This window comes from Aythya fuligula, chromosome 18 (assembly GCF_009819795.1).
Source record: "Aythya fuligula isolate bAytFul2 chromosome 18, bAytFul2.pri, whole genome shotgun sequence".
Lineage (NCBI taxonomy): Eukaryota > Metazoa > Chordata > Aves > Anseriformes > Anatidae > Aythya > Aythya fuligula.
In genome coordinates this window covers 2,014,507-2,026,357 of record NC_045576.1, presented here as the reverse complement: position 1 = coordinate 2,026,357, position 11,851 = coordinate 2,014,507, and the positions used below count along the sequence as shown (strand labels likewise).

General features: G+C 51.6%; 1 protein-coding gene across 5 annotated transcripts in view; it reads left to right on the top strand.

Annotated features, from left to right (window-relative positions):
- The first annotated feature begins 2,834 nt into the window (after positions 1-2,834).
- The window catches only part of MYH10 (myosin heavy chain 10), a 103,816-nt gene continuing 94,799 nt past the window's right edge, over positions 2,835-11,851 (top strand). For 4 of the 5 annotated variants that reach the window (XM_032199838.1, XM_032199835.1, XM_032199837.1 and 1 more), the window contains exons 1-2: positions 2,835-2,866; positions 5,300-5,677. In XM_032199838.1, coding sequence (XP_032055729.1) covers positions 5,333-5,677 — 345 coding nt within the window. In that variant the 5' untranslated portion in view covers positions 2,835-2,866; positions 5,300-5,332. Of the gene's footprint in view, positions 2,867-3,176; positions 3,196-5,299; positions 5,678-11,851 lie in introns of those variants that run through there. The other variant, XM_032199834.1, reaches the window with a different exon arrangement.

The window sequence follows — 11,851 nt, the reverse complement described above, 5'->3', positions numbered from 1 at the left end:
ATGTTCGGTACTTGAAGTTACCGAGAATGATTTGACCCAGAAAGACGCTGAAGTGTCCTGCTTAGCAGACACATGGGCTCCTGAGGGAGGCCAGAGCTGGCTCCGTAAATCTTGGAGATGCGCCCAAAACCTGCCGCAGTCAGAAAGCAGGGCAGGCAGGGAGGGCGCCGGCCTCTGCAGGAAGCAGAGACGTCAAATAGTCCAGGGACAAGAGTTGTTGGCTTGTGTGTGGATGCCGGTAGGGACACGGGGCCGAGCAAACAGCTGCTGCGCGTCGGTTATGTGTTTTCTCCTTGCAGAAGTTTGTTCCCCCAGCAATGTGAGCACCCATCTCCCCTAATGGAAATTAGCTTCTCGGTACATGCCAACAGCCGTAAAACCTCTACATTAAAAGTGAGTGAAAAGCATTTTTCCCTAAATCCTCCACATTGTCTCAAAAATCTCTAGCATTCCCTTAGACTTAAGTGGTATTTGTTTACCTGCTTTGGTTCCAGCTCTGGAAACACCCTGGGCGACATGCTTGGCTTTAAGCATGTGAATGCCCTAGTAGCAACAGTATCATTAGTCTCATGTTTAAAGGTAGGGAAACAATTTTGGGATTAGGAAATAGCTGAGTTCCTATTTCAAACAAAAGGGTTTTTTTCTTTTTTTCTTTTTTTTTTTTTTTTTTCTTTTCTTTTCTGCTCTTTCCAACCTCCCAGGGAAGATAAAAATATCATCTTTCCTTCCATGGGTTAAAAACATTCAGTGGATTTGGGGAATTCCTTCCTAACACTGGTCTGGATAAAAATAATTGTGTGATAAAAATAATAACTTAATGCTATAACCCTGACATGCTCCATGTGGCATCTATGGGATCCTCAAAGATTTTCCGTGGAAATCATTTTCTAAAAGAAACTAAAGTCTTCAGTGGCTTGTCACTAGAAAAGCGTTTTCTGCGTGATGCTTCTGTTTTTCCTTTACAAGATGTTGGATGCCTAAAAATGGAAGTTCTGTGACTGAAGCAGGACGTGTGGGTGCCGCGTGCCCAGCACCTCCCATGCTGCGGCCCGAGCTGCCCCAAAGGCGGTGGGGACCGGCACCCACCACCGCCCCGAAATGTGCTGCCGTGTGAGCGGGCGGCTCTCCCGCGGGGAGCAAAGCACCCGTTGGGATGCTCCATCACAAAGAGAGGCTGGCCCTGCTCGGTGAACGCCGGCCGAGCATCTCGTGGAGGCCTGCTGGCCGAGCAGGGGGTGGCGGCAGGTCCTGTGGGGTGCCCCGTGCCAAACGCCTGTGTGGGAGCGATGGGTGTCTGCACGGCGCTGGGCTGTGGCCGCACGGGGCAGCTCGCCACACAGCTCCGCCGTGCCGGCCTCGGGAGTGGCAAGGCAAGAAACAGCCGGGGAGTAACCAGTTCAGCCTTTCGGCTTTCATCTACCTGCGTTTGCGAGTCAACACCCTTATTTTTCTGTGAAACAGGATGTACGAGACCTCCCACTGCAATGGTAATTAAGAGGGAGACTTTCATATAAATCCAGGTGCCAGGAGTTGCGCAGGAGCTGATTTGTGTGCTGAGACGAGCAGAGATGACCGAAAGATTTCCCGTTCTGTGCCAAGAGCCTGGCTCCCCACGGCTCCTCGCGGCTCCCCTCACTGCCTCCCTTTCTGCCCCAGACACCCAGTCGCACCCATCGGCACGTGCTGCTCCGGGACGGTTCCACAGCCCCGGTTCCTGCCCAGGGCAGACGCCCTGCCTGCCCTCCCCGCTTGCTGCCCTGGCCAGGGCGATGTGCCACAGGTCCCCACACAGAGCTCAGCTCCTGGGCCGCTCACGAGCACGTTGGGGCAGCGTGGCTGCAGCTGGGCCGATGGAGCCCTGTGGTGCTGGGAGCAGAGCCCCTGCCCTGTGCCTGGTCCGGGGCACCTCGCGCAGCCCCACGCCGTGCACGGAGCCGAGGCTCTGAGCTCTCGGCCTCGAGTCGCAGGGCCCAGCCCAGAGCCCGCAGCGGTCACCGAAGGCTCTGGGCGCCCACGGCCTCGGTGCCGTCCCAGGGGCGCTGCCACCGCCTTTTGTTTCCTGACACAGTTTTCGGCTCGCCCGCTTCACCCAGAGTAGAGCTCAGGGATATGGTTTAGTGGGGACTGCTAGCGTTAGGTCAGAGGTTGGACTCGATGGTCTTGAGGTCTCTTCCAACCTAGAAATTCTGTGAAATTCTGTGATGAGAGCAAAAAAAAACCCCGGGACCGGGCTTCGGGAGGCGGGGGCAGGGCCGGGGGATTCTGCACAGGGGAGCGGCGGGACCACGAGGGCTGGGAACGGCCCCGGGACCTGAAAGTGCCGGAGGGGAGGTGCGGGGTGCGGGGTGCGGGGTGCGGAGCACCCTGCGGGGCGGCGGGGCCGTGCGGGGCCCTCCTGAGGGGGAGGCGCGCGCCCGCCCCGCGCTGCGGCACCGCGCCCCCCCCCCCCCCCCCGCTCCGCTGCAGCGTCGGGAGCGCGCCGCGCCCCCCGCCGGGCGTGCTGCAGCGCGGGGCGGGGCGCCGCCCTGACAGACGCGGCGTTCGCCCAGTGAGAGGCGAGCCTCCGGCCGAGCGACCAATCAGCAGCGGGGAGGCGGTGCGAAGCGGGGGGGCGGGGCTCGGAGGGTAAGCGTGTGGAGGTTGCTATGGCCGTAACCGCGGAGCGGCCGCGCGGCGGGCCAATGGGAGGCGGCGCCGCGCCGGACGGACGGGCGCGGCGCCCAATGGGAGCGCGGCGGCGGCGGGGGGCGGCGGCGGCGGCGGCGGGCGGGGGGCGGCGGGCTCGGTGTGGCGCTAAAGGCGCGCGGCGGGCGGGGGCGGGGCGGCGCGGGGCTGAGCGGCGGCGGCGGCGGGAGGCGCTGCTCAGGTGAGGGCGAGGCGGCGGCCGGGGGGGGCTCGGAGCGGCCCCTGGGCTCCGCAGAGGGGACCCCGAGCTCCCGAGGCGGCCCCGGGGAGCGGGGCTGAGGCGGCGGCGGCGGCGGCGGGGCCGCCACACAAAGCCCCCGTTGTGCGGGCCGCGCCCCGCTGCGGGCAGGGGAAGGGGCGGGCGGCGGTGGCCATTTTCTGCCGCCCGCAGCCCCCGGACGCGCTCCGCGATCGTGGCCGACGGGGCCGGGCCCTGCACCGGAGGGGGGTGGGGGTGGGGGGGCGCTGCGGGACCCGCCGCTTTGTTCCGCTGAGCCCGGCGGGTTCCCGGTTATTTATTTATTTATTTATTTATTTATTTATTTATTTATTCATTTTTTTGTGTCTTTTTCTCCTTCTCCGGGGAATGCCGGGTGCCTGCGCGATGAATGCGCGCGGCTGCGGCTGGGCGCTATTGTGAGGGGCACGGCCCGGGGGGGGGGGGGGGGGGGGGGCGTTAAACAGGGGGAGAGGGGGAGAATGAGAGGGGGGGCTGCAATTAAACACTGCGGGAATGATGAGGGGGCTGCGATTAAACCACGGGGGGAAAACGATTGGGGGGGGCTGTGTGCGATTGAAAAACGAGGAGGGAAAATGCGGGGGGGGGGCGGCTCTGCAATTAAAACCCGAGGGGTAATTGATTGCCGGGGGGGGCTGTGCTGTCCGAGCCCCGGGGAGGTGCCCGATGCAGCACAGAGCTGCTGTGGGGCCAGGCCGTGCCCCCAGCCCCGCCGCTCGGGCTGTCACCCGCCTGTCCCCGCCAGGTCCCGCTCAGCGCCCTGCAGGAGGACGGGGCCGGGCTGGGAACAAAGCCGTCCCCGGAGAGGTGTCCCCGGCAAGGGGAGCAGCCCCAGGAAGGGGAGCAGCGCTGCTTGGTCTGCACTGGACCCCCAGTGGTAATCCAGCACAGGGGAGGCGAGCGGCTTTGTGAGCTGGGGTAGGAGGCTCACGTGTAACAGCAGTGGGCTTCTCGTGGCTTTCCTTGACTGATTTCTAGCTGCTCCTGGCCAAGAAGCCCATTTATTGCTTATGGGGTCCCTTTAGCGTTTTCCTTTTTCTCTCCGAGGCTCCTCTGAAATACTTTAAATGTTGAGTCATCACCTCTTGATTTGAATTAAGCAGTCTGTAGTAAACGGTCTGCTCCTCAAACCTCTGGAGGATTCAATGACTTCATGCTTACTTTACATTAAAGTTGGACAACGTAACAATCCTCCTTGCCATAGATGGAGACACAACTATTGTATTTAATTACACGTTCTTCTGAGGGCGGGCATGTTGCAAAACTTCCAACAGTGCGCATACCGTAGCATGAAAGATGACAAACGCGGTTTGCGAAATCTCCCTTGCTCTTGAAGCTAACCTCTAGGTTACCTGCTGGAAGAGGTTACCATTTGCTAATGGGACATTCTCCAGCAGAAAGGATCTAGTGTGTGAATAAGCAAGATTTTAATGACCCGGGCAGAAGGTGTCTGGCTCGACCTTGTTGCTCTCGGGGTGGTTACAGATAAAACTGCCGAGTCTGGAAGTCCTGGATGTGCCAGGGTTATTAAGGAAGGATGCAGTTGCCTCTTCCTGATAGGTGCAGATTGGTAAAATGAGTGCGCGCGAGCCCTTGTCAGCAGCTTTTCATTCACCTTCAAATTACCCGTGAAGCTGCTGGAAAATCTAACTTTGGTAGTCCTTGTGCCTTGCCTCAAGGTAAACCTGAGAGCTAGAGATGTTGTTTGGAACACGGCAATGTCAGTGTTCACAACTGCCAACAGAAGCAGGCTGTGAAAGTACAAAGTCTTATGTCTTTAGGATGAAAATGAGCAAGGCTTAGCTAGCTGGGAGGCTTGTGAAACCCCCAGGTGTCTATGAAGTGCTCATCTGTAGCTGGAAGTTGGCTTTTACAAAGTAAACGTTCTGTTATCTCACGTGCTGTAGATCACTGTGATTAGCTGTGTGCTGAACACTCCAATGTTCACTGTTTAGTGGAATTTGTGCTGACTGGCTAGCTTATGTTAAAATTGATACTCTTCTTTCTTTAAGCACCGAAGGCAAGTGTGTATTTTTCTTTTTTATGGTTCCCACTTCAATTGCAACGTACGCCAGCTGGGAAGAGATGGCTGGGTTCAGTTTAAACTGTTTTTCCTGCAGTGGATCTTTGGGTTAAATATGGAAGACCACTTTCAATGTATACAGCAGTTTGATTGTTCAGAAGGCCCCTGTGTATGCAGGGGCTTCCAGGTGCACGGCACCTTCTTCATACCATGGAAGACCTCCACAGTGTGTGGTCATCCGAGGGGAGATGCAGGTGTTGGTGACGGAGCGTCTAATTGAGGGCAAAGCTCCATTCCTCAGTAGGAGCCTGGTGTGTAACGTGCTTCTTGCTTTTCTCCTTTCCAATTTGCAGGGTAACTGGTAGCGGACACCTTCACTTCCCACAATGGCACAGAGATCGGGACAGGAAGATCCGGAGAGATACCTCTTTGTGGACAGGGCTGTAATTTACAACCCTGCCACCCAGGCTGATTGGACTGCTAAAAAGTTGGTGTGGATTCCTTCGGAGCGCCACGGTTTTGAGGCAGCCAGCATCAAGGAGGAAAAGGGGGATGAAGTGTTGGTTGAACTGGCAGAGAACGGAAAGAAAGCACTAGTGAATAAAGATGATATTCAGAAGATGAATCCCCCCAAGTTCTCTAAAGTGGAAGACATGGCAGAATTAACCTGTTTAAATGAAGCCTCTGTATTGCATAATTTAAAGGATCGGTATTACTCTGGGCTCATCTATGTAAGTACTAATTACTAGATTCATTACGGTTGCTAATTCAGCTAAACCTTATCTGATTCCCATTCCTTTACTTATTTGAAATGGAGGAAGTGGGTCTTGGCTCTGATTTTGATAACGTAAATACTTTGTGTCCTTCGCATTTAGATTAGTCCAGGGTCTTTTTCTGTGCTGTGTACAGGTCAGGAACTCTGTTGTCATAAAACAAATAATAAAAATTTCTCCTATGGAAATAATTCTGCAAGCATCTTTCAAAAATAGAATGCTAAATGGCAACTCTGGGTGCTTAGCTCATGCCGCTCGTTAGAGTGCTTGCCTCAGACATGCTTAACTGATACAGTGAATAGTATCAAATGGCTTGTTTGAACTGAGGGCAGATTACAAAACCTAACTTTGCTGAATTACTGCCGTTTAATTGCTCATATGAATAAGCATGTATCTTGTTTTAACTTGCTGTGCATTAAAAATGCTAATAAGAGGCTATGCTATTACTTAAAAGTTGAAGTTGGAAAGTGCTAGGAATGCAAAATGTCTCTTTGGAATCTAATATCAACTTAGTGGGCCAGGAAAGAATGTGTTCAAGTGCTTAAAATAAACCAATAAGATAAAGCTTTATTTTTCAGTGGTTTTGAAGCGCTCGTTGGAACATCTGGTTTATTGCTATCGTTCTATCGAGTCAGAAATCACAAAGCCATTGATGCTGCTTTTGACCCCGTTCCTTCCTTGAACAATGTTGAATGAGTGTCTGTGGCACACAGCTAAGAGTAGCTCCTTGTCTCTTGGCAAACCACTTGCATAGTGACTTGTTGAGTCAGAGTATCACTGAGAGCTTCAAGTAGACTTTCTATCTTAAAAGAAGCTGCAACATCTGCTTAAATACTTGGCTCATTTTAATAAACACTTGTTCTAAAGCTTAAATCCATCTTATTTAGTTCCTCTAGTTAGTTGGCTTGTTTCCCCTTTCTGTCCAGGTTCTAGTCGGGTATGTCTTCTGCTTGACTCTTGGTAATATCTGGATGTAATAAAAAATCATACGCAGCTTCAAAATATTATTCGTACCTGTGCTTCTGTGTTAGTTTCCTATGTGGGCTTCTGTTTTTTACTATTTCAAGGTCTTCCACCGAGAACCTTACAGTACAGCTCAGCAAAAAATACTTCTGGAAACCGCCCTGCAAGCTTATAAGTAAACTAAATGGCTAATTAGTGAGGACTGGATTGAAAATTAGAAGTAAACAAGTTGATAGTTCAAGTCGTGAGTGTACGTGTGAATCACAGCGCTGGCTATGAAATGCTGGTTACGATACTTGTATCAGTGTAATGAGAGTTAAAAGCTGCAGACTTTAAATGCCAAAGCAAGCTTTAATCTAAGGACTCCGCACAGGAAGCGTAGCCACAGATACTTCTGGAGGATGGTGCTGAGCACCGGTCGCTCTTCTGTATACACAGGTGTTACACTGCTGGGACACTTTGGACCACTGACAAGTTAAAACACTCTCTGTCTTGGCGGGAGGCTGGCTTATCGTACATGTGGAGTTCCAGTGATACCATACAGGTGGCTCACCGCTGTGTCCCCCCACTCCGCTTCCCAAAAAGGTGCTCTGTGTTTTCATGCTCTCAGTGCTGAGGCAGGCTCTAAAACTTGGTTCCCTGGCACCGAGCAGCTGCTGTCACATAGGAGGATTACTGCATCAGTGTGTTACTCATGACCTCCCCGCCCCCAGGCTGGAAGAAGTTGGTTGGGATCAAGAAGCTAATGGATTTGTTGGCCTTAACTGGAGGTCTGAGTTCCAGCGGTGTTGCTGGAGGATGCCGCTATTACCAAGAATAGTTACAGCTTGTTTGCAGTTAAACCCCCACTTACTTTGGGGGTGTGTGTGCAGGGGAAATCAGTTGTGAGCACTGTTGGAGTAGAAGCTGAATATTGGCAAAGATCGATAGGCCAGAGAGAAATCTCATCGGCAGTTGGAGCTGATGAGAGTGCTAGCAGGGTTCTGGTTCTTATCTCCATCAGAGATCCCTCAACTCCTTCAGCCTTGAACTGTTGCTGCTGCCTGCGTAACCCCCTGATGTAGGCTCGGTATGAAGAACCAGAGCTAACGGGGCCGGTGAAGTGCACTATGGCCAGCCCTCCATGGCGAGGGGCAGCTGAAGGCATGTTTGTGTTTCCAGATAACTAATAACCAAACTGGGATCTTTCATTTTGGTGCTGACCGTGAACAGTTAAGGTATAGAAACCACATCAGATTCACCATCTCCTAATTGTTCATAGGCAGCTCACAGTGTTGCCTTTCTAGGAAGCAGAAGGTGTTGACTGAAGTAGACACACGTTTCCTTTCAGTCCCTAGAAAGGAAACAGGAGCTGGGGAATTTGGCCAGCTGTCTAGTCATCTGTCTGCAACCTACCTTGTCAAGATGAGACTGCTGGAGGACCAGGAGGACTGACTAAAGCTGGCTCGCGCCAGTCGGCATGACCTGACTGGTGGTGCCCATCTCATTGGCAAGAGTTCCATGTGAACTCTAACAAGGGGCGGTGAGGAGCTCTGGCACTTCTGATAGCTGCCACGTTTCGTGACCATGGCCTCTGAGTTGTGTTCGTGGTGTGCTGGGGGAAATGGATACAAATGGAGAACGGGAAGGCCAGTGGCTTGCCAAAGGTTGTACACGCTTGGTTCTTTATTTCTTTCTCATCTCCTCATGATAGCACAGAGGATGAAAGGAAGCAGGACTTGTACAGCAACTGCTGGGCAGAAAGGTTGGAGTATCAACGTTGGTGATTGCAGTTCTGCTTAGGAGATGAAATGACGTCATTTCTTGCTCCATTTTTAACATCACCTACTCAGTTTCTTGCTGTAAGGTTTATTTTCAGCATAGCTGAAGAATCTTAAAGCACCTTTCCTAGAGAAGGTGTACTATTTCGGCAAATTATTCTGAAGTATACTACATATCATCACCCCGAGGAGGGGCGGATCTGTCCTTACAGCCCCTTGTGCTTGGACTTTTTCCTTCTCAACCCGCTGATGACTCAGCACAATGCTGCCCAGTCTCCCAAATGATCTGTGCTCATGTTTAAGAGGTTTGGTCGTTGTGAAGTGCGAGTGTTGGTTCTGTGGAGGTACAGCCTCCAGCACACTTCTTCATTCCTGCTGCATTTGGTGGCAGTTTTCACTCTGGTTATTGTAGGTGATTTTTTCCAGACTTTGTGCTAGGGATATCAGCATTTCTTATGGCAAGGATGTATCACTTGATCACCGATATTCTTCAGTGTGTAATTAGTAATATTCTTAAGAGCAGTCAGAATCTGGAGGTATTCATTGTAAGGTGCCCAGGAGGACTACCGAAAGGCTGGGGATTATTCTGAATGTTTGGCATGAGTATGGCTTTGCTCAGGTTAGTCTTGTGGTCATTTTTCAATATCCTCATGCCTGATGAGCTGAGGTCTAGATGCATTTCTGGGGGTGTTGCTGTAAGAAAGGGGCGTCATAAGTTCTGGTTCACTCACTCAAGCTGCAGACCTTGGTGACCATCTTTATTTTTACGAGACCTGGGTGTAAGATGCCGCTGTGAAGGCTTCCAGGTGTCAGCCCTAGATTGTAGTTTGTGGTGAAGCTGCATCAGGTAGACAGGGTCTTTAAATCAGACCACAAAATGGAGGCACCCCCTGGATTTTAAGGGTCCATCAGCCACGAATGCTGTGCCATTCTCCGGACCACCTGCCTTAATGCTCTGTGGCAAGCTGCGAGGTTGCTTGCTGCGTCACTGCATCATGAGGTTCCCTGGGGGCCAGCTTCCAAACTCACAGCCCAACCCTGTGTGTGAACGTGGGAGGTGGGTGCTGTAGGAGATGGGTGCTGAGCTGTGGGCTGCCACGAATGGCTCGGGTGGTGTGGTGTCACTTGGCTGTTTTGGGGCCGGGGGGTGAAGTCTGGCTGAAGCAGTGGCTTTGGGAGCTGTAGCTGTCATCTCCAGCTGAATCCCTGGGGTGAAGGGAGGCGTTAGAAATGGGCCTCTCGTTTTGGTGGGAAGGGATGGGGCTGGCAGGAGAGGTCACCAAGAAGGAAGGATTTTGTCAGAAAGCAAAGTGCTGGGGAGAGATGCTGCACTTCACGGTACGGAAGGGCAGAAACTTTGCTGCTTTGATGGAGAGCTACAAATAAAGTCTGAAGGCTGCAAAGGAGCCCCTGGTGTAGGAGGAAGCATTTTCTCCATCTTGTTTCTCTGAGCATTTTGCTATCAGCAACATCACGGTCTATTCAGGAAGGTTATACATAGACGTGTCAGTTATGTTCAAAATTAGGTTTCTATGTGAAGTTTGCTACCCAAGTTGCCTCACAGGGCTGGTCTGAAGGAAAGAACTGAGGGAATATATTTACTGTTTTCTTCTCTCTGCACTTGGAAGAGAAAGAAGTTGGTTTGATGGCTACTTACTGTGCGATTCAATCATTTGTTTTCACTTCAGAGCAATTTTTTTTTCTAAGCTCTGGATTGCAGTACACTTCTAGGGATACTACACTGCTCCTAGGACTCTGAACAGAGGGCAAGAGTGTTCCCGGTCACTAAATGTCTCGGTGCTTTGTTAGGCAGTGTTCTGGATGCAACTTACTTAGTATCTTGAATTAAGTCACTTCAGCTTTTCAGATGGTCAAAATGCAGCTGGCTGCCAGGATCAGGAATGCAAATACCTTATTTCTGCTGAATGGAAGGTGAGCTGTTCTCAATGTTGCAGGCGCTGGCAGTGGTTGAAAAGAAAGAGCTAATGACTTACGATTTCTAAGATGGGGGCAGGAGGTAGGTGAAGCTAAAGCTCTGCTTTTGTGTCAGTACTTCCATTTTGATGGAAAATGGAAGGGCCTTCCTTGCCTTCTTAAGCATGTTTCAAGTGTTCGTGTGTTAATAAATACCGTGTGAATGGAAATAGAGCCCCATGCCCATCTTGTGAACGAGCATTTTGTTAAAGCAAAATGGATTTCTTTCTAAATACACCTGCAAACACTAATAGCATGGATCCTGCGTGGGCTTGGCACAGCTTCCTGCCTTTCCAGGAGAGGAGAAAGCTGAGGGAAATGTCTGAGCACATGACTGTATTTTAATGGTCTTGATGGATAAATGCCGTCTAATATCTGAAAAGCTCCTGGAAAGGTGGGTAATTGTCTACCCGGGGCTCTGTAAAAGTTCCAGAGTTTGATTTTTGTGGTCTGATTGAACAGGACCAAAAAGTCTCTTGCTTGTGCAGTCAGAGGTTCGTGTTCCTGTCCCCACTAAGGTGGGATGAAGGCATTGCTCACTTAAACACGGAGTCTATAAAGCCTAAAAGATGCTGAGTTCATTACAAATCTATTCCAAAACGTGTTGCTCCCTGGGTTCCACCCTAGTCCCAGCTCTCCTGGGTGAGGAGGTCCTTGCCCACAGTTGTCTCTGGGGCTTTGGGATTCCCCCGTAAGTCACTGCTGAACCACTGAACAGCTTCCTGACCTTGCTCAGACAAAAGGATTAAAATGAACTTAATAAAAGTCCTCCAACACTTGACTCCTCTTCAGCCTGTGTCAGTGTCTGTCCCACCTCTTGCCCTGGTGTCCCTGGGGGATGTTCCCTGGCTGCTGGCAGTAAGGGAGCCTGTGACTGAGATGCAGAGAGCCCAGACCTGGCCCTGGGAAGGCTCGGTGGGGACGTGTGGCTGAGGCTGCCTGTGCTGCAGGTGAGGTTGAGTTGGAGACGAGCGGTTTTGCTGCTGTTTGAAGAACAGAAGGCTGGGGAAGCGGTGTTGGGGAAAGGGTTAGATCCAACTCTGAAATCTTCCACAATTGAACTAAGGATTTTTACCACCCACCCCTCAGTTTTATTTTAGCAAAGACTCTTCCAGAAGGGTTGGAAAATGTTTGTGTGGCTCTGAGAGCCTGGAGAGCTTTACAGGGAGAGCAGTAATTAGCAGCATGTGCCCACTGGTTTATTCCTACCAGCAAAGAAGAAAATGTGCTTGCTGCTGTGCAGTTGCAAATACTTCAGCAGATATTTTTGATAATTACAACTATTATTTCTGTAATTGGTCTCTAGCCATGTGCTACTTCCATTTTTTTTGCTGTACTTTCTATTTTATTGAGGCAGAAGGGGGGACGAGTGAGAATTACACTGCAGCCCCCAGTTCCAGGGCCTGCTGTGGGTGGAAGGTCTCATCAGACCGTG